General features: G+C 49.5%; 7 protein-coding genes across 7 annotated transcripts; 4 read left to right on the top strand and 3 right to left on the bottom strand.

Moving 5' to 3' along the window:
- Position 1: 1 nt before the first annotated feature.
- Positions 2 to 790, bottom strand: ANOM_003875 (CSN8/PSMD8/EIF3K family protein; the record flags this gene model as incomplete). The annotated part of the gene is made up of 3 exons (XM_015549132.1): positions 2 to 273; positions 334 to 515; positions 594 to 790. The coding sequence occupies 3 exons, from the start codon at positions 788 to 790 to the stop codon at positions 2 to 4; spliced, it is 651 nt and encodes a 216-aa protein (XP_015408803.1).
- Positions 791 to 1,156: 366 nt separating this feature from the next.
- Positions 1,157 to 3,954, top strand: ANOM_003874 (dolichyl-diphosphooligosaccharide--protein glycosyltransferase subunit STT3; the record flags this gene model as incomplete). The annotated part of the gene is made up of 6 exons (XM_015549131.1): positions 1,157 to 1,286; positions 1,359 to 1,382; positions 1,511 to 1,591; positions 1,686 to 2,279; positions 2,330 to 3,458; positions 3,520 to 3,954. The coding sequence occupies 6 exons, from the start codon at positions 1,157 to 1,159 to the stop codon at positions 3,788 to 3,790; spliced, it is 2,229 nt and encodes a 742-aa protein (XP_015408804.1). The 3' UTR covers positions 3,791 to 3,954.
- A 576-nt stretch (positions 3,955 to 4,530) lies between these two features.
- ANOM_003873 (uncharacterized protein) lies at positions 4,531 to 4,850 on the bottom strand (the record flags this gene model as incomplete). Its single annotated transcript, XM_015549130.1, has 2 exons — positions 4,531 to 4,619; positions 4,718 to 4,850. Coding segments are annotated over 2 exons (165 nt in total), but the record flags the coding sequence as incomplete, so codon positions are not given.
- A 1,889-nt stretch (positions 4,851 to 6,739) lies between these two features.
- ANOM_003872 (uncharacterized protein) lies at positions 6,740 to 9,019 on the top strand (the record flags this gene model as incomplete). The annotated part of the gene is made up of 4 exons (XM_015549129.1): positions 6,740 to 7,640; positions 7,702 to 7,771; positions 7,829 to 8,315; positions 8,378 to 9,019. 4 exons carry the CDS (start codon positions 6,740 to 6,742, stop codon positions 9,017 to 9,019), a joined length of 2,100 nt encoding a protein of 699 aa, XP_015408806.1.
- A 978-nt stretch (positions 9,020 to 9,997) lies between these two features.
- Positions 9,998 to 12,711, bottom strand: ANOM_003871 (RNA-processing protein PTA1; the record flags this gene model as incomplete). Its single annotated transcript, XM_015549128.1, has 8 exons — positions 9,998 to 10,146; positions 10,203 to 10,273; positions 10,331 to 11,163; positions 11,222 to 11,570; positions 11,625 to 11,828; positions 11,894 to 12,024; positions 12,089 to 12,251; positions 12,374 to 12,711. 8 exons carry the CDS (start codon positions 12,709 to 12,711, stop codon positions 9,998 to 10,000), a joined length of 2,238 nt encoding a protein of 745 aa, XP_015408807.1.
- Positions 12,712 to 14,371: 1,660 nt separating this feature from the next.
- Positions 14,372 to 16,016, top strand: nop12 (rRNA-processing protein NOP12; the record flags this gene model as incomplete). Its single annotated transcript, XM_015549127.1, has 3 exons — positions 14,372 to 14,497; positions 14,555 to 15,388; positions 15,441 to 16,016. The coding sequence occupies 3 exons, from the start codon at positions 14,372 to 14,374 to the stop codon at positions 16,014 to 16,016; spliced, it is 1,536 nt and encodes a 511-aa protein (XP_015408808.1).
- A 751-nt stretch (positions 16,017 to 16,767) lies between these two features.
- Positions 16,768 to 17,904, top strand: ANOM_003869 (uncharacterized protein). Its single transcript, XM_015549126.1, has 2 exons — positions 16,768 to 17,187; positions 17,261 to 17,904. The coding sequence occupies exons 1-2, from the start codon at positions 16,831 to 16,833 to the stop codon at positions 17,780 to 17,782; spliced, it is 879 nt and encodes a 292-aa protein (XP_015408797.1). The 5' UTR covers positions 16,768 to 16,830; the 3' UTR covers positions 17,783 to 17,904.
- Positions 17,905 to 17,956: the final 52 nt, after the last annotated feature.

The raw sequence follows: 17,956 nt of genomic DNA, 5'->3' as shown, positions 1-17,956 counted from the left end.
TTTAACCCCCATGCTTCCCAACCAATGCCATGATTTGACTCATTTCATCGTATAACCGAGTGTCCTTTTCTGGTGCCATAGGGATAGGCTTAGGATGTAATAGTCTTGTGCTTTCATCCCATACCCAACCAACTGCAGTGAATTTCTGTATTACTGCGGGGTCGCCTTGCTCTGCTGCTGCAGTATCGAGACCGAGATAATTTGCAGCTGTTGCAGGCCGTATCGCTTCGTAGGCATGGCTGACTTCTTTCAATGTTTTCTCCTGGAAATATGCTGGGAAAATAGTTAGAGCAAGTCACAGGGACAGAGACAAAGTCGACGTGTTTCTCATACTCTCGTAGCTTTCTACCGCCGGACGCAGAAGCTCTGGCCAGGGTAGCTCTCTTAAGATTTTGTAGATCGACTCATATTTCCTCTGCCAAACAGCCCGTAATAGAGTCAGGCAATTCTGGAGCGACGGATCATTTTGCGACAGCCCTTGTGGCATTCGTTGAGTCATCGCGCGAGCTTCGTATCTGTTTAATGTCAGGTTATTACCATTGTTTGACTGACCAGGGGCCTTCTCCGCAGCCTTGGGCGAGGGTAGAACTCACATTTGATCTGTCAGAAGATGCGCAAAGAAAAAGGTCGAGTAGAATAGGCTGAGGAGCTCCGATACATCGCTATCAGTTGTTGACATTAAGCAAGCCTCGCCTTCGTACTCCACCAAAGTATTGTAGAGCTCTATTGGTGAACGACTAGATTGGAGCACTGTGGAAAGTTGTTCCTTGGAGAGTGGAGGTAAGTCCATCTTGATTAGATAAGGTGTCAATGAAAGTGTGCTAATCACAGAGACGGCAAGACGAGAGAAGGACGTAGGCAAAGACCAAGGGCAGCACGCTGAAGCTAATCTCAGCAGTATTGATAGTGACGGTTGATTGATATCAAAGGCGGTGCGGTGTGGAGGCGCGGAGAGTTCAATGTGACGGTATTGTATGTATGTAAAGTATAAACGTGCCTGATGCCAAGCCTCGGAAGTGACCACCTTGCGAAGCTGTCCCCAGTCAATTCAACGAAACATCCAACTACTCCTCTCTTCAGCTCCAGGGCAGGACGAGGGCCAACTCTCTTTTGCTTTCCCCATTGATTTTTCTTTTTACGTTTTTCTCTGGCCGTTATGGCCGAAACACCTGTTGATGCCTTGTTGAAAGGCAACACCGGCAGGAATACGCGCGGCTTGTTGCGCATCATCATTCTAGTTACTATCGCTGCCGCTGCAGTGTCGAGTCGACTGTTCAGTGTGATTCGTATGTTGTTCGACAGATAATCTACTTGTAGTTGCTCATTGATTCAATTGGTACTGACTTGTTATGCGCTAGGTTTTGAGAGCATTATCCATGAATGTACGTTCAGCAACAATTATTCTATACTCCGACAAGTTGCCCACAGCCCCGGCCTTCGACCAATATACAATACTATTGTCTTTCTCTTCGTTAAGAGCTTCTATATCCACTGACTTAATGCCCTACAGTCGATCCTTGGTTTAACTTTCGCGCAACAAAATATTTGGTACAACATGGCTTCGAAAGCTTCTGGGACTGGTTTGATGACCGTGAGTGATTATTCCACCGGCGACACCAGCTACATTCAACAGCCAGGCGGTGACGGTCACTTGCTTAAAGTACTAATTGGCGAATTCTATATAGGAACATGGCACCCTCTGGGACGTGTCACTGGTGGCACGTTATACCCAGGTCTCATGGTGACCAGCGGCGTGATTTACCACATCCTCCGGTTCCTGACCATTCCCGTCGACATCCGCAACATTTGTGTCTTGCTCGCGCCGGCATTTTCTGGTCTCACAGCATTTGCAATGTATCTGCTGACTTGTGAGATGTCCATCTCGCCTTCCGCTGGTCTCCTTGCTGCTGCTTTCATGGGCATTACCCCGGGATATATCTCTCGATCGGTTGCGGGTAGCTATGATAACGAAGCCATTGCGATTTTCCTTCTTGTATTCACCTTCTTCTTGTGGATCAAGGCTGTCAAAAACGGTTCGATCATGTGGGGAGCGCTGACCGCTCTCTTCTACGGTTACATGGTGTCGGCTTGGGGTGGTTATGTCTTCATCACCAATCTGATTCCCTTGCATGTCTTTGTGCTTCTCTGTATGGGAAGATATAGCTCTCGTCTGTACATCAGCTACACCACCTGGTATGCGCTGGGAACTTTGGCAAGCATGCAGATTCCATTCGTCGGCTTCCTCCCCATTCGGAACAGTGACCATATGTCAGCCTTGGGTAAGCGTGCTCTCGAATGGTTAACGGGAAATATACTAACGACTATCTAGGTGTATTTGGTCTGATCCAGCTCGTGGCATTTGCTGACTTTGTCCGCGGCTTCATCCCCGGTAAACAATTCCAAAGACTTCTTACTGCCATGGTCATCGTCGTATTTGGCGTTGCCTTTGCCGGACTTGTTCTTTTGACCGTATCCGGAGTAATCGCCCCGTGGAGCGGTCGCTTTTACTCCCTGTGGGATACTGGCTACGCCAAAATCCATATCCCCATCATTGCGTCAGTGTCGGAGCACCAGCCGACCGCTTGGCCAGCTTTCTTCTTTGACCTGAACCTCCTCATTTGGCTCTTCCCCGCCGGAGTCTACATGTGTTTCCGCGAACTCAAAGATGAGCACGTCTTCGTCATTATCTACGCAGTCTTGGCCAGCTACTTCGCCGGTGTCATGGTTCGTCTCATGCTTACACTGACCCCGATTGTCTGCGTGGCGGCTGCGCTGGCGTTGTCGACCATCATTGATACGTATGTGTTTGCATCTCGTGGGCCGAGCCCTCAAAGCAAGGCCCAAGACGAGGCGTCCACAGAAGGCCTTCGTTCCACAAGGAACCCAGTGGTTGGAGTTTCCTCTTATATCTCCAAGGCCGTTGTGACGTCCTCTGTCGTCATTTATCTGCTCCTGTTCGTTGCGCACTGCACTTGGGTCACATCCAATGCCTACTCTTCCCCTTCGGTTGTTCTGGCTAGTCGGATGCCGGACGGTAGCCAATTCATCATCGACGACTACCGTGAAGCCTACTACTGGCTTCGCCAGAACACCCCCGATAACGCCAAGATCATGTCCTGGTGGGATTATGGATACCAGATTGGTGGTATGGCAGATCGCCCCACTCTTGTCGACAACAACACCTGGAATAACACCCACATCGCCACGGTTGGAAAGGCGATGAGCTCTCGCGAGGAGGTCAGCTATCCTATCCTCCGCCAGCATGATGTTGATTATGTGTTGGTAGTGTTCGGCGGATTGTTGGGTTACTCTGGTGATGACATCAATAAGTTCCTCTGGATGGTTAGGATTGCCGAAGGCATCTGGCCCGATGAGGTTAAGGAGCGGGACTATTTCACCGCACGGGGTGAATACCGTGTGGATGATGAGGCTACTCCCACGATGCGCAACAGCTTGATGTAAGGACGCCCGAATATTGCAAATGATACTTTTAAAGCATGTACTAATGAGACCCGGCAGGTACAAAATGTCCTACTACAACTATAACGCCCTCTTCCAGCAGGGTCAGGCCATGGACCGCGTCCGAGGCTCCCGACTGCCCGCTGAAGGACCACAACTTTCCACCCTCGAAGAAGCGTTTACCAGTGAGAACTGGATCATCCGTATCTACAAGGTCAAGGACCTCGACAACTTGGGCCGCGACCATAACAGCGCCACAGCCTTCGAGCGGGGCCACAAGCGGAAGCGCGCTACCAAGAGGAAAGGACCCCGTGTTCTGCGAACCGAGTGAAGGTGGAATCTGTGATTCCGCCCATCTTTGGTTTGTGGCCTCGTAAGGGACAGATGGATCCCTTCTCTCTGTTTAGCATGTTCCTCAATTCCATGTTTTTGTATTTGAACACCGTTTAAAGCGGCAATGTAGACGATTAGAAAATGCATGTGATTTAAACATAAGCCACCATGTTGAAATGGGCTTTGCGTTGTGCAATGTAATCAAACCCCCAGCCTCCGTAAATCTGGGGCTTCGATGGTACTGCGTCTGCAATCAATAAGAGCGTGGTATCTTGAATGGTTTAACTGATACTATACAGATATAAATGCTAATAAAAACAGGAAAAACAACAGAATGAGATGAGAGGCATTTTTTAACCCGGCACCCAACCGAGTTACTTCTTCACACCACCCCAACTGTACAGCGATGCCGCGGCGCTGGGTCCTGCACAACCCCAATTCACCATCACTTCACACTTCGTAGACTCCAAAAAGGAATCCTACATTTCCTACCTTCCTAACACGCTGAATCCCCCACCCCCCCCTTTCAAAGTCCACACGCAGGTAACGCCAGGCAATGGAAACACAATTCGCCACGTACTCCGGTACCCGATACATTATCCGATCAACGATCGAATCAAACTATTGTCCTAGACCGTCAGTGTACAATTCGAGCCCAGACCAACTCAGGATCTAGCATAACCAAGTCGAGGGCGGAATGTACACATCAATGGGTCCGACTGAACGGTCAATTTGCACTCATTGCTTCTGCTGAGGCTTCGCGGGTGTCTCGGGGACCTTCACATCAGAGAATTCATCCTGACCAACTGCGCGGATGGTGTAGGCGTCTTTCGTAGAATGAATTTGTTAGTACGTTATTCCCTGGATCTAGGATGGTTTCTGGTTTGTGATTCCGGGCGGATGATGAGATCGGAGTCGAACGTACAGACGCTGATAGTGAATGCGACGAGACCGAGACCGGTCAAGGCATTCTTGATGAGGTAGGGACGACGGGCGCGCAGGAGGGCAGCCCCAGCGCGGTAGTCTCTGCCGTAGTAGGTGGAGTTGAAGCTAGGATTCTAGGGTTAGTATGGGCTCACCCGTATTGAGGGTAATGAAGAGGGGAGTGTATTGTGTGCGTAGTGAGGAATACGTACATTCCGGAGGCCATCTTTTAATATCTTCTTGTGGGTATCAAGTAGAAGGAGATGTTCGTATTATTCAAAGGAAATTGAGAAAGTCGTGAGGGGCTGTACAGCGAATAAGTGAGGACTGATTTGACACCGTCGGAAGATTATCGCGAGTCTTTCGATCAAAAGTCTTGGCGGGTTTGGGCCGGAGTTAAGGTTGGTTGACGGAGTTAGGACTATACTTGGGTGCATATTGGATGGTTTACTCGACAACAGCAACATGTCACTATGACTTGAGAAATTGCATCTCCTTCAGCTGAAATATTTAATTTTCCTAGCCTTAACATTTCCGCGCAATGATTACTCGCCGCTTATGATGTTTACATGCTGGTGGTACAGCCGAAACATACTCATGTTCTCATACATACAGCTCTGCTGCTCCTATTAAAAAAAAAGGTATTAAAAAGATAGCCCCGAGCCACAGGCCGAGCGGGACCTCTCGCATATATGCTGAGACTGAACCCTAAACGAGAATCATACTGTACTCCGTATAAGGGTCAGTAGAAGGATTCAAAGGTAATTTCAAAGGCAGGAAGAACTGACCCACTAGACCACCTGGGCAATTATGAATTATTTTTTAAGAATTTTGACAGTATCAGCCACCATACCCACAACATCAGCTTGGTACTGATCATCACTTGGAATGGTTTTTGCTTCTCTTTTTTCTGTTTTGATCCGCTAGTTGGTTGGCATATCGCGGCGCATGAGATAGCCAGAAGTATATCATCATACCCCCAAGGGCGGTGAGCAATGACCCGAGTGAAGGAAAAGCGAAAAGACGGGCAGAAAAGGGCCGGACGATACGGGCGGCATACAGCAGCGTGACGCTTTCTCAGTCTCTCGCTCCCTCGCTCTCGGTCATGATCAATCATTCTTTCTCCCTCCACCAGCAGCAGCCACTTTTCTCTGCGCTAACGCTCTGGTGGTTCCCATACTCAATCGTTGTCATAATCGCTCGCTTAGGAATTGCTATTTTTTCCCTCCAGAAACTCGACATCAACCCACCTCTCTTCTATGCCGTTCATTCTCCCGCAGCGCTTTACAGTCGTATTGCCCGCTTCGTGAAGTCGACCTCCACCTCCCTCCTCTTCGTCGTCCTTCGCCCTCCCGCCACCAAGTACTCGTTTGCGCCGATCCTATAGTATAGCACATCCTTGGCGACATACATACAACATTATCTGGTTATATTGGCGAGAACTTGTGGCCTTGAACCTCCTTCTGCAACTGCGGTCTTGGAGAATCGTGCTCGGTCGCGGCAGCCGGGGTTACCACAGGTTTCGCGATTGGCGCATTATTGAACGGTACGTTTTTTGCTGGCCTACAGCTCCATTGATGGCTTGATCTATACCCGATGCGATGTCACTATGGATTCTGGCACACTGTGAAAACTGAGTATCGCTGTTGCTCTGGCGCACTTCCCAGCGCTCAAAGCCGGGAACGAATGATTGCCCGTGAGTCTGGGGTGTGTGATCAAATCTCCGCACCGCCTTCAGACACTCTGCCCTCACAACATCCTTTTTTTCATTCTCCTTCGTTGATTTGGTCATTCGGATTGATGTAGTGTGAACGGTTTCCTTGACATATCTATAATGTATTTTCCGAGTCTCTCTAACATTTTCTCTTCGATCCATTTAGCTCTTGGTCCGACTGCACTCTCTTGACCGCTGGCTTCCTCTCCCCACAAGCATACTGAAATCAACTTCCGTGGACCTCTCATTTTACCTGCCTCTTTTCACCCTCTGAAGCCACCGAAGTCTGTGCACCACCTTCCATAACTAATGGAGGTGGCCGAAAGCAGGGAAACTACCTCGGTCGGTCCGTCCGCCGGGGCAGAGTCCACCGTCACCAATGGCGAACACCACCTTCTCATTGCCGAGGCGCTCATAGATGATGATGACGATGGACGATCTAGTAGTCTAAGTGAAATAGACGATGTCTCCGAGAATCTGGCGTTCGACCTTGAATCTCCTAAACCTGAGAAGGCCATGACGGAGAACGATTCAGAGGCGGAAACCGAGCGCATTGAAGATTCTCCGAATAATATTCGTTTGAGAAGAGACATTGTTGTGAGCGCAACTAATCATGGTCCGAGCCCCAGCAAGCTAGCTCAGTCAACGACATACGAAGAAGTCGAAGACGAGGAGCATGTGCCAGACGATTCGCCCAGCAAGCCCCGCTCAAAAAATAACCAGATCCCTGACCTTGGTGAAGAGATGCCAGGGCTTGACGACTCGGCACTTTCAGAAGGCATCGGAAAGAAACGTAAACGGCACGGCTCTGCTGATGAGCTGGGCACGGAACTTGACGAAGAGGACGAGCCTCCTCAGAAACGCCGCGGCTCTCTCCGAAGCGAACTGAGCGATCCTCCCGCTGAGGATATTGTGCTGACGCCTGAGCCCATTGAGGAGGAACCCATTGAGGAGCCTTCCAAGCCCAATGAGGAAGATACCCCAGTCGACGATATTCCCGAGTCCGACTTGCCAGCGGCTCCTGCTAAGGGAAGAAGGAGTAGGAAAGGCAAGCGAAAGGGGCGGAAAGCGAGAGATGTCGATGACGATGCCGACATGGCTCTCGAAACTGGCGCGGAAGGCGGTGGGGATGATACACTTGGGGATGAGGAGGCTGCCGAACGCGAGGAAGCAGATGATGGTGAGGCAGCCGCCAAACTTGAAGAAGAATGTAAGTCACTATGTCCTCCCCAACCATGTCACTTTCCCTTCGTGCTAATGTTCGAGTGTAGCAGCAAAACGGGTATCTGCGATGGAATCGCTGGCAGTTTTAGAGCGGGAGTTTGCCGCCTTGCGAGACAAGTAAGGATCCCTGCATCTCTTGGACAGACATGCATTGGTTACTGACTAAGCCAATAGGATCTATGATGAACGAGTCTCTAAACTTAATCGCGAACTCGAAATGCTCAACGGGCCGAACCCCACACATCCCGAGTTTCTGCGGCAGTTGGAGTGTATACAGCGATATCGGGACGCCAAGATCAAATACGAACATACGCTGTATCAGTACCGAATCAAGGCCCTATTGAACAAAAGCCTAGCCGAGCGTGCACAAGCGCATAGTACTTACTTCCAGCGGGTCCGGGACGTTCGTGAAAAGCACTCGAGTGCCATCAGCAAGCAGTTCTATGCCATTCAGCATGATCGCTTCAAGACGGATGAAGTTAGTCCGCAGCATTATATTCCATTTCCCACGCGCCGTTCGCAACAGATTGCCAACCAGACTGCCTACAATCAAGAAGTATCCATTCTGGCTGGTGTTGCAAAGTATGTCGGCTTCCCAGCCGCACCTTCACTGTCTGCTGCACGACCGGCGGAGCTTGAAGAGGACATGGAAAAGATGGGTGTAAGTTTGTTCTGGAGGCTCTTTGATCACCATGCTTTAATGCTGACATAATTTGCGGGCAGATCTCCATTGAAACGAGAGTTCCTATCTCACATCATCACTCCACATTACCGCGAGGCGCCATGTCGTCTATGTCGTCGAACGTCTTCCGCGCTGCGGCAGAGGAAGCGTTCCTAGAGCAGACCCCTTGGGCTAACCCACAGCATCCAATCCATCATCAACAACACATTCCACCAAGACCCCAGAGTCGAGTATTTGAGAACCCACGGGCACCGGCTTATACCACACCAGCAGCCCAAAAACGTGTAGTGGACATTCATGCTCCCAACGGGTCAGCGTCCACCATTGCCGAAAATTCCTCGGCAAACAACACACCCTATGATCACGAACAGTCCACCCAGGGTCTCGGGCCGTATGGGAATCCCGAATACGACGCCGACCGACGATCCGGGTTCCGATCATTAAGCTCCTCCCCGCTAGATGTACGGAAACCCCATCCATCCTCGTATAACACACTCGACAACCGATCACCACCGCACCGGAATGCCGGCTACTCACCGCCCCCTGCCCGATTAGGGCTCTTCCAGTCAAAACGTGACTCATCACCACCACCGGTGCCCTCCAAACCAGCAAATTCCATACATCACCACGGATCAGCCGGAGTTCTAGGCGGCTCCGGCTCGAACCAAATGACAGCCCGATAGAACCCAGAACACCCAAAGACCGCGCCATGATAGCCCCCATCCTCCTCTCTACCCCACTTCATAACGTCTCACTTATTGTCATTGTCTCCATAAAGGTTTTGGATAGTGTATAGGGTTCCACACGGTGTTGTAGAGTTGCTCTATTATTATTTTTCTTATAATGTATGTACGGGTTAGCATGTATGGCTGGAATCGAAAAAGGGATGAGATCAACTTCACTTACAGTACCCCTTTTGCTTATTTATCTTTTTGCTTGGGTCTTGGCGCATCGTGAATATGGGATTAAATGGATGCATTGCTTGGGCTTGCCTTGTGTTGTGTTACCTTTGTTTTTGCACAATACCTACCTATCTAACTAACTATACGTGCTCTATGATATACATATTGGCCTTGAGCCTTGTTTATTCTACTTCATTTGAGTGCTTACTCCTCGGATATGTATAAGGATATAATGGACAAAAATATAATTAACTAGAGTCATGATCATGCACTCTCTCTCTCTCTCGATATGTCTATACAATACGCCCACATAACCTACTAAAACCTGGTTAGAATATCGATATAGTGTTCAAGGTATGACGCGGTTAGATAAGTAATCTATCGAGATAAGTGGTATTCCTAAATGGCGACAGAAAACACAGAACCTGGCAACCTATACTAGGCTGATATACAGTACATGGATGGGACCATAGCAGGTGCATTGCATTTCCGCTGTAAATATGCCCAAACATATAGTAAAGCGATGACTAATTGCTGTCTGTGTATGCGAAACAGAGTTGGATCTGTGCACAAACTAGAGGTGACCTTATCTATCAATCCTAATAAAATCACGATCAAGATTCTCGCTCGCTTCGGTTTATTTTCAATGGCAATTTGACAGGCCTTTGAGTGCAGGGATGCCGGGGGCGAGATATTGATGGTTTGGACTGTGGTTGTGATTGTGGTTGCTGGCTGGGCGCGTTGGTTGGGATTTGGCGCCTACGCACCGTTTGCGACGGGAGTGCTGTTCTCTGATTCAACTGTGCGGTTCACCAAAGTTGATTGTTCGGGTTGTGCTTGCTGTATGGCTACACTCTGCGGACGCCATCTGGCTAGGACTTTACCAGCGGCGGGTCGTGATTCCTCGTCTGTTATGAAAAGGTTAGCGGAGATTCGTTCCTGGGGATTGGTGTCAGTAGCTTACATGTCTGGTAAACATCCTCTACGGCATTGAGACACATTTCCCGCGCCGGGGGCCGGAACATAATGAGATACCTAATCGAGGTCAGTTCAATGTGCTTGTTCAAGTCACATGGTACATGAAATACACACATTAACGATTGGATGCAGAGATTCACTCTCTCGGGGTCTTTTGCGAGACTAGCTACCCGTTTTGTGATGGGGATAGTTACTTCTGGAATCTCACTGAGGAACCGGATGAAGATCTTGATGTCTCGAGAATCCAAATATGGCAGAAATCCGTCCAGAAGCCGCAGTGACCACTGGTCGTAGTGCAATAGTACCGACGATTCCTCATCTTCCTCAGCTCGTTGGGACGCAGTAAATCTCATTTGAATTCGGTCATTGTACCATTCCTCGTTCAACCACATGATTCCAACGTTCACTCGGCCCCTGAAATCTTCGAGTATATATCGATACAATGTTTCGCGTATAGAATCGGATATCGTCGGTCTCCTCGACGAAGGGTCTTGGTCGTTCTTCTTGCGGTCTACCTCTAATCCAGCAGGAGCCCGCGTCGCGAGTCGAGTCAGTAATGTTACCCAGGCATCCCGATCAAAGGTGCTGCCAGCCAGCCTCGAGAAACCCAGGTGTTGTTGGCTCTTTCCTTTTCCAGTATTTGGCGCCACGCCGCTCGATGCCAGCATGTCAAACACTCTTCCAACTGCACTTCGGCCAATCTCGGTAGCCTCGTTTTCCGATAGAGGGGGAGGTTGCGGGAGCACAAACGGACCGAGTGATACCAGATCGGGCTGAAGATCGGCCGCTTCGGCCGACAGCGCATCTTCCTGCTCTGCCGACGGTTCGGCAAAGTCCATAGGTTGGTATTCGGGCTCATAGTCATCATCTTCTTCTTCGCCTGCTGCCGGCGGAGGAGGCTGTGCAGCTTGTTGCTTCTGGAGTGTCTGATACCGCATTCGCACACCCTATTATGACATTAGGCTTGTCTTTTCTCCAAAAAGAAAAACAAAGTTTCAAACATACATCAATGGCCTGATGCAGGGCAGACTGGTCTACGCGAGCTAAAACAGGAACCACAATTTTGACGAGAAGTTCAACCGGTAGTTGCTTCACATCAAAGGAGGAAAGCCCAGCATCTTCGGTTAACGTATAAAGCTGCGAGTAACTGACTGGACCTGGGGGTAGTGGTGACACCTTGATCAATGGAGGAGCTTCCGTGTCCAGTTTTGCTCGCTTGGAATTGTCCAGACCATCCGTTGGCTCGGTCGGTAGGCCACGCTTTTTCGAGCTATCGTCGGCGGTTTCTATGCGTGACTGCATCAAGCGCTCGATATGTTGTTGCATTTTACTTGCGAGAGGATGGCTGGGGTTTCTAGACCGCCCGTCAGTCTCTTACCCTCAACTTGAAACGGCCCATCCTTCTCACCTTTTCATTATATTGATCATCAGGGCCCTAGCTGTACGCTCCATTGACTTGACGCCAACACGAACCGCGGGTGTCACCGGGGTGCGTGCTTGTCTTGCGGGAACGAAGCTTAGAATCGCATTGATGATCTTGTTGCCGATGGACTGTCGGGTTCGTATCAGGATCGCTAGACTGTTCAGGGTCGCATTCACTAGGAGGGGGTCGCTAACGATGATAGGTCCATTAGTGGGACACGACATGATTGACCTGGGAGACGGTATTGTTCGTACCTTGCATCTTCCTGAAAGACTGATAGCAATCTATCAAGGAGGCCCGACGCCTCGGCTTCTAGGTTCGGGAGGGAGAGGAGGGAATGATTTCTGGGAACAATGGCCAAGGACGTTTCATTTTGCTCCGGCCGCTGCGAGTCATCAACAGTCTTTCCTTTTTGAATAGCAAGTATTTTTTTTGTTTCCTGTACGTACTCTAGGGTCCGTTAGACCATGGGTCTGGACTTGAACCACTCGCTGTACGAACTTGATACAGCATACTTTCACCGAAAATGGGGATGTATCCCATCTCCGGAGTATATCGTCCTTAATAGCGGTCATATTCTCCCAAGCTGTAGAGTCTTCGGGGTGGTTAATGCTGCAATTATCAAGAGAGTCAGTTCCCACGATTCCCCAGTGACTGACTTAATTTGGTTTCCTGCGCACTTCTACGAGACCTCTCCCCGGAACGAAACAGAAGAGAGAGCACTGGTCACCTACATATGCCTAAACACCAGGGGATATAAACTGGCCGCCGCTTCCACTATATGTTTCAAAGTCACAGTATCCTTTTCCGGCAACTCCAATGTCTCTCGTAGTGTTTGCAATGCCGTCGCAGCTAGCTGCTCCTTTTGAGCCGGAGCCAGCGCTGGGCTGGAGAAGGTCTCCGCTAAGAATTCTGCACCCCATCGTCGTAATTCCAATCGCGATCGCGCACCAATTATAGGAAGGACGCCATTCACAATCTGTGGGTAGAAGGCGGCATCGCCCAGAACGAGAGTGCGGGCGGCGTTGAGCTGGGCGATCTGGTCGACAAGGTTACCAGTCGACTGAGTCATGACGGCTCTGTTCAACCAGCCAGGGGGAAGATTAAAGAGGGGTCTCGGAGGTTAAGCGAGTCTTCTACGATGAATAGAATCTATAGAACCATGAAAATGGAGAGAAGGGTTCGGGTTAAAAGACGCGACGAGCAGCCTGGCCACGGTACCGCCGGGCCGGGAAACAGGGTCACCGGCCGAGATGGGGCGTCAATGCCGGAGTCGAAAGGTCGGTTCCGGGATGAGGAGCGACAGGGAAGAATATTGTAGTAGATAGCGATTGTTGAGAGAGAAGTTGGATAATTTTCGGGAGATTTCAAGATGACGCCGATGGACTTGATTGGGGAAGTAAAGTCACCTGCAGCGGGCCGGCAATTCGGCCGATCATTTGTCAATAAATCGAGACAACAACAACTTATGGATTCCACCTCAGGCTTCCACCACTACTATTTACTTTGGAGAACATTTACTTTGGAGAACCCAGATCAATTAGAAGAAAGACAATTGCATACAACTTTATTAATTCATCTATCCATCTGGCTTTGTCCTTGAAAATAAAAGTGGAGCTATTTGATCTAGCTCAAAGTTGCTTGAGTTCTATGCAAATTAGTATACTATTTTTATATTGAAGACACTAGGTCTTGCAGGCATAACAATCCTGCTACCAAGTAGTAAACCAGCAAGGTGGTGATGTGCAAGCTAAACACTGTTTACCAGTCATTTACCTCTGACTCAAGGCTCTTAAGTACTAGTACTAGTACTAGTAGTAGATAGTAATATTATACAATGAAAGTAGTTCGAATTGCCTGGAGCTACGATTGATGACAAGGAATGTACCTCTATCATACCTCCCATCTCAATTCCAATCGCGCTGACAAGAAGCGCAACATATCCATCAATTGGCGTCTCGGGGCATAACTTGATTCGTCTCATATGATAGAATGTTGAGCGGTGAATTCTCTCGACTGACTAGCTGTGGGTTGAAAAGGAAGTTCGTTCATCAAGTGCATCGCATGAGTCGTTAATAAATTGCTCGCCCCTCTACGGTCTAGCTTGATATATCTTCGAGAACAGTGTCCAAATGTGCTAAGTGGGGTGCCTCGGATGTCACCTATTGCTCGTCGAATTAGTCTACATAGTATATAACGGCCCATCGACACTTTCGCCTTATTGTATTTCTTCAAGAATCCGGAATCCTCGTCTACGCTGCAAGTTTGGGGGTGATCCAGTGGGTAAGAAGCCTTTTATACCCAATAAACAAAAATATCCAATACGTATCTAAATTATGAGATAGTAGAGGGTTCACCCTTAGCATATATGTGAGAGGCCCCGCTCGATCCACAGCTCGGGTCTATCTTCTATCGCCTTTTTTCATAGATAGAGAGCTGGAGTGCGACAAGACGCACGTACTGATGCAGACATCATGTCTCTGTCGGGCAGCCTGCATGATGGCGTTGAAGAACTAACGCCATTTCTCGGATTCCCCACGTGATATACCAGCTTCCGGTGCCAAGATCCAAAAAGAGTAAAACAGAAAAAAAAGTTACGCGGAGTAGGAACAGCGACAGAGCGACAATACGCCCTCCGCCATTGCACTCCTTCTTTCTTTCTTTCTTTTGTTCTTTTTTCCTTTAGCCAGAAATCCTTCGAGAGGCGGGACACTCTCACAGTTAATATCACCATGGGAAAGAAATCAAAGTCCCAGTCGGAAAAAGCTCCGCAGACCGAAAAGACAGAAACGTCTATTCCTTTCTTAGCGGGAAATGCCTCAGTTGACCCAACGTTGGCGTCCTTGTTTGAGACGAGCGTAAGTCGGTTGCCTTTGCTTGTCCAGTACCTGGCTAATGTCTGTAAAATGTTTTAGTCAGGCCCAGTAAAAGCGCCGTCATTGCCCACAACTAGCAATGCTGTTGAAAAACCCACCGCAGGTGACAAAACCAGTGAAGACGTGTCGGAGCCTGAAGATGAAGACCAGGTTATGCAGGAAGCATCTGAAGCCTCGAGTGACGCTGGTGGTGAGCCAGCTCAGGTGGCTTCGGAGCCTCCCAGTCGGAAACGAAAGAGGGCTGCGGGAGAAGATCTCGAAGAATCCTACATGCGTCGCATAGCAAAGGAAGAACAGAAGGAAGACGAGAAGCGCCGTGTGGAAAAAGCAAAGAGGCAAAAGGCTGAGGGTGAAGATGAGGATGAGGATGAAGCAACATCTACCGAGAAATCCGACGACGAGGATGAGGATAAAAGTTCCGACGAAGATGCAGAGATTGCGATTCCCAAGCACGAAACTCTGACCGGCGACGCTCAGTCGTCTAATATTGACAAGTCTAATCGCACGGTGTTCCTAAGCAATGTCTCCAACGAAGCCATCAAGTCTAAGTCTGCTAAGAAAACCCTTTTGAAACATTTTGAATCATTCCTTTCTACACTCCCTGAATCTACAGGGCCGCACAAGGTGGAATCGATCCGCTTCCGTTCTACGGCCTTCGCGAGCGGCGGAAAGGTCCCGAAGCGCGCTGCCTTTGCAAAGCGCGAGGTTCTGGATGAAACTACTCCTAGTACCAACGCGTATATCGTTTATAGTACGGTCCAGGCCGCTCGGAAGGCTCCTGCCGCCCTGAATGGCACTGTCGTCCTGGATAGACACGTGCGTGTTGACAGCGTCGCACATCCCGCCCCGGTCGATAATAAACGATGCGTCTTCGTCGCAATCTCAACTTCGTGGACCAGGAAGCAACGCCGATGATGAGGAAAAGCCGAAGAAGAAGAAGGCACCGGCCGATGTTGAAGAAGGTCTTTGGCGGACCTTTAATGCTCACACCACCAAACCCAAAGGTCAGACTACCCGCCAAGGTAATGTCGAGTCTGTTCGAGTCGTTCGCGACAGTGTCACCCGTGTTGCCAAGGGATTTGCCTATGTCCAATTTTACGATCAGAATTGTGTGGAGGAGGCCCTGCTGCTAGATGGAAAGCACTTCCCGCCCATGCTCCCCCGGAAGCTACGTGTCATGCGAGCTAAGAAACAGCCAAAGAAACGTGAAGCCGGTGGTAGTACTCAAGGCAAATCGCTGCGGGAGGCGGACAAGACCCTTCAAGGTCGCGCTGGCAAGCTTTTCGGCCGAGCGGGTGCGGCCAAGGTCAGGGCAGATGCTACGAAATCCATTTCCAAGAACTCGTTAGTGTTCGAAGGCCACCGAGCGACGGATGATGGGTCATCGCGCATCCGCGTGAAGACGAAGAGTCGTGGCAGCAAAGGCAAGCCGAAAAACCGCAGCAGCAAACGAGCGGCGGCGTACAAGGCAGCGGGAGGGAAGAAGAGAAAGACTGAATAGTAGACTGAGAATATGAAGTAGACTGTTCCTCATGTATGTATTTTACAAAAGAAATGAACCTTTCAAAGAACGACCTACGGGAGGTACTACACCTGCAATGATTAGAAGGACAACCTTCAATACCCTTACTATTGTATGAGACTAAATGTACCCAGGGCTATGACGTCATTCACGAAATCTAGTCTCGGGCCTTTGGGCTAATCCCAATCGGTTAAAGAAGGCGACTTACGTAGTACTAGTAGGTAGGTACCTGCTTTACTACTTAAGAACACTGCTTCATCTTGTATTGACTACAGTGTCTTACTACAATTGTCATCCTCGAGATCTTTCCCTTTTGTCAGTTAACAGTAGCATCACTTGGTCTCTCAGGACGGGTCAATATTGTACAGTCGTCGATCGATCACCACTCAAGCCAGATCCCCCCACCCGACGCGGGGTGTAAACACGTTTATTTCCCTTTCTCGTCCGCAACAGAGGGAGACAACGTTTGGGAGTGAGTGCAAGAGCCACAAAAGAACTGCATCGAATCTATATGCACCGTTTGACTCAGTGAACTCGTAATTGACCCGGTTTCATTATTGTTTTCAGCTTGACTTGGTCGCTGTGGAACTCACATTCAGCTCGGTGCCTAGAGGGTGGATCATTACCTAGAGCAATCGTCAAACCAGCTGTCCACGCCTTTCGCTGATAACAATACATTATTTATCTAGAACGTGCTTTTCCAGTGACTTTGATTCTGTCAGCCTTTGCGATATAGTCACTCTTCCATATCGCACCATTCCTAACACGGGGTCTAGACCCACTTACTTTCTGGATGATGCTCCCCATGGTTCCTCGCTTCCGTGGACTCAGACGCAGACAGTCGAATTCCTCTAACGACGAGCCCGAGCCTCAATCTAATATGGGCAACCAAAACAGCACTGCTGATGACAACCATGAGCCGACTGACTCGGAGATCTTCTACCCCGAACTCTACGATGTGCTTAAGGTTCGGTATCTGCTGCGATGGAAGATAATCCCTGAAGGGCTCCCCGTCGAGATTGTGGACCTGATCGTGGATGCGGCCGAATATTGGCCCTCCATCGAGGCTACATTGGACCAAAAAAGAATTATTCCTCAGGACAGAGATCAGGTGTTGGTCAGGACAGCACCACTGTGCTATGATGAAAAGGTATTTTGCATACTCTCCAAGCGTTTGAACCTGGCATATCTCTTCACTAGCCTTGACCGCTGACATCGCGTAGACATTGGGAAGTGCCTCGCCTAAAGTGCTCCCTCACCGGACTATTCATCCTTGTCGGAAGATTGTTTTCTCCATCGCCTCGCATGACCAGGGCTTTGCTAACAGCGGGCACGGTACATTTGACGGATCCTATACTTGGTTTGACACCGAAATTGTCGCCTCCGAGAAATTGTCAACGTCTGGCAATCCGTCTATTCCCGAACGCAATGCGGACGGGGTTCGGTTTGGGCATGATCATCCTCTTCTCCTGCCCAGCTCCCACAAACTCCAGGCGAATCGAGCGGCAGTGAGGGGAACCCAGCATTATCAGATTACCTGGCATCATCTCGACAACATCGGCGCCGATTCAGCGGAAGCGGAGGAAATTCAGCATAACCAAGGTCGAGGACGAGCTACGCTCGACGGCAGTCAAGTCCGTAACTTGCAGATTGGTGATACAATCGCCGTCTGGGGTCGAGCGCGGTTTGGGGCGTGGTCGAACCATGTGGAACGGCTGTCGGTGCGGGTATTTTGGGCTGTGTAAAGTTGATGACGTTTCATTGTTCTCTACGTCTCCCGGCTGGACTGGTACATACATACATACAGAGCATCAGTGAGAGGAATGCTGTGCTGATTCAATTGTGGTTATGTATACGATAGTAAATAGATATCAAGGCAGGACCTTGGAGATATTGTTGGATAACTGTGTTAATGGGGC

This window comes from Aspergillus nomiae, assembly GCF_001204775.2.
Source record: "Aspergillus nomiae NRRL 13137 chromosome Unknown contig00067, whole genome shotgun sequence".
Taxonomy (NCBI): Eukaryota; Fungi; Ascomycota; class Eurotiomycetes; order Eurotiales; family Aspergillaceae; genus Aspergillus; species Aspergillus nomiae.
Note: the sequence above shows the minus strand (reverse complement) of the source record. Positions and strands in the feature narration are given on the sequence as shown.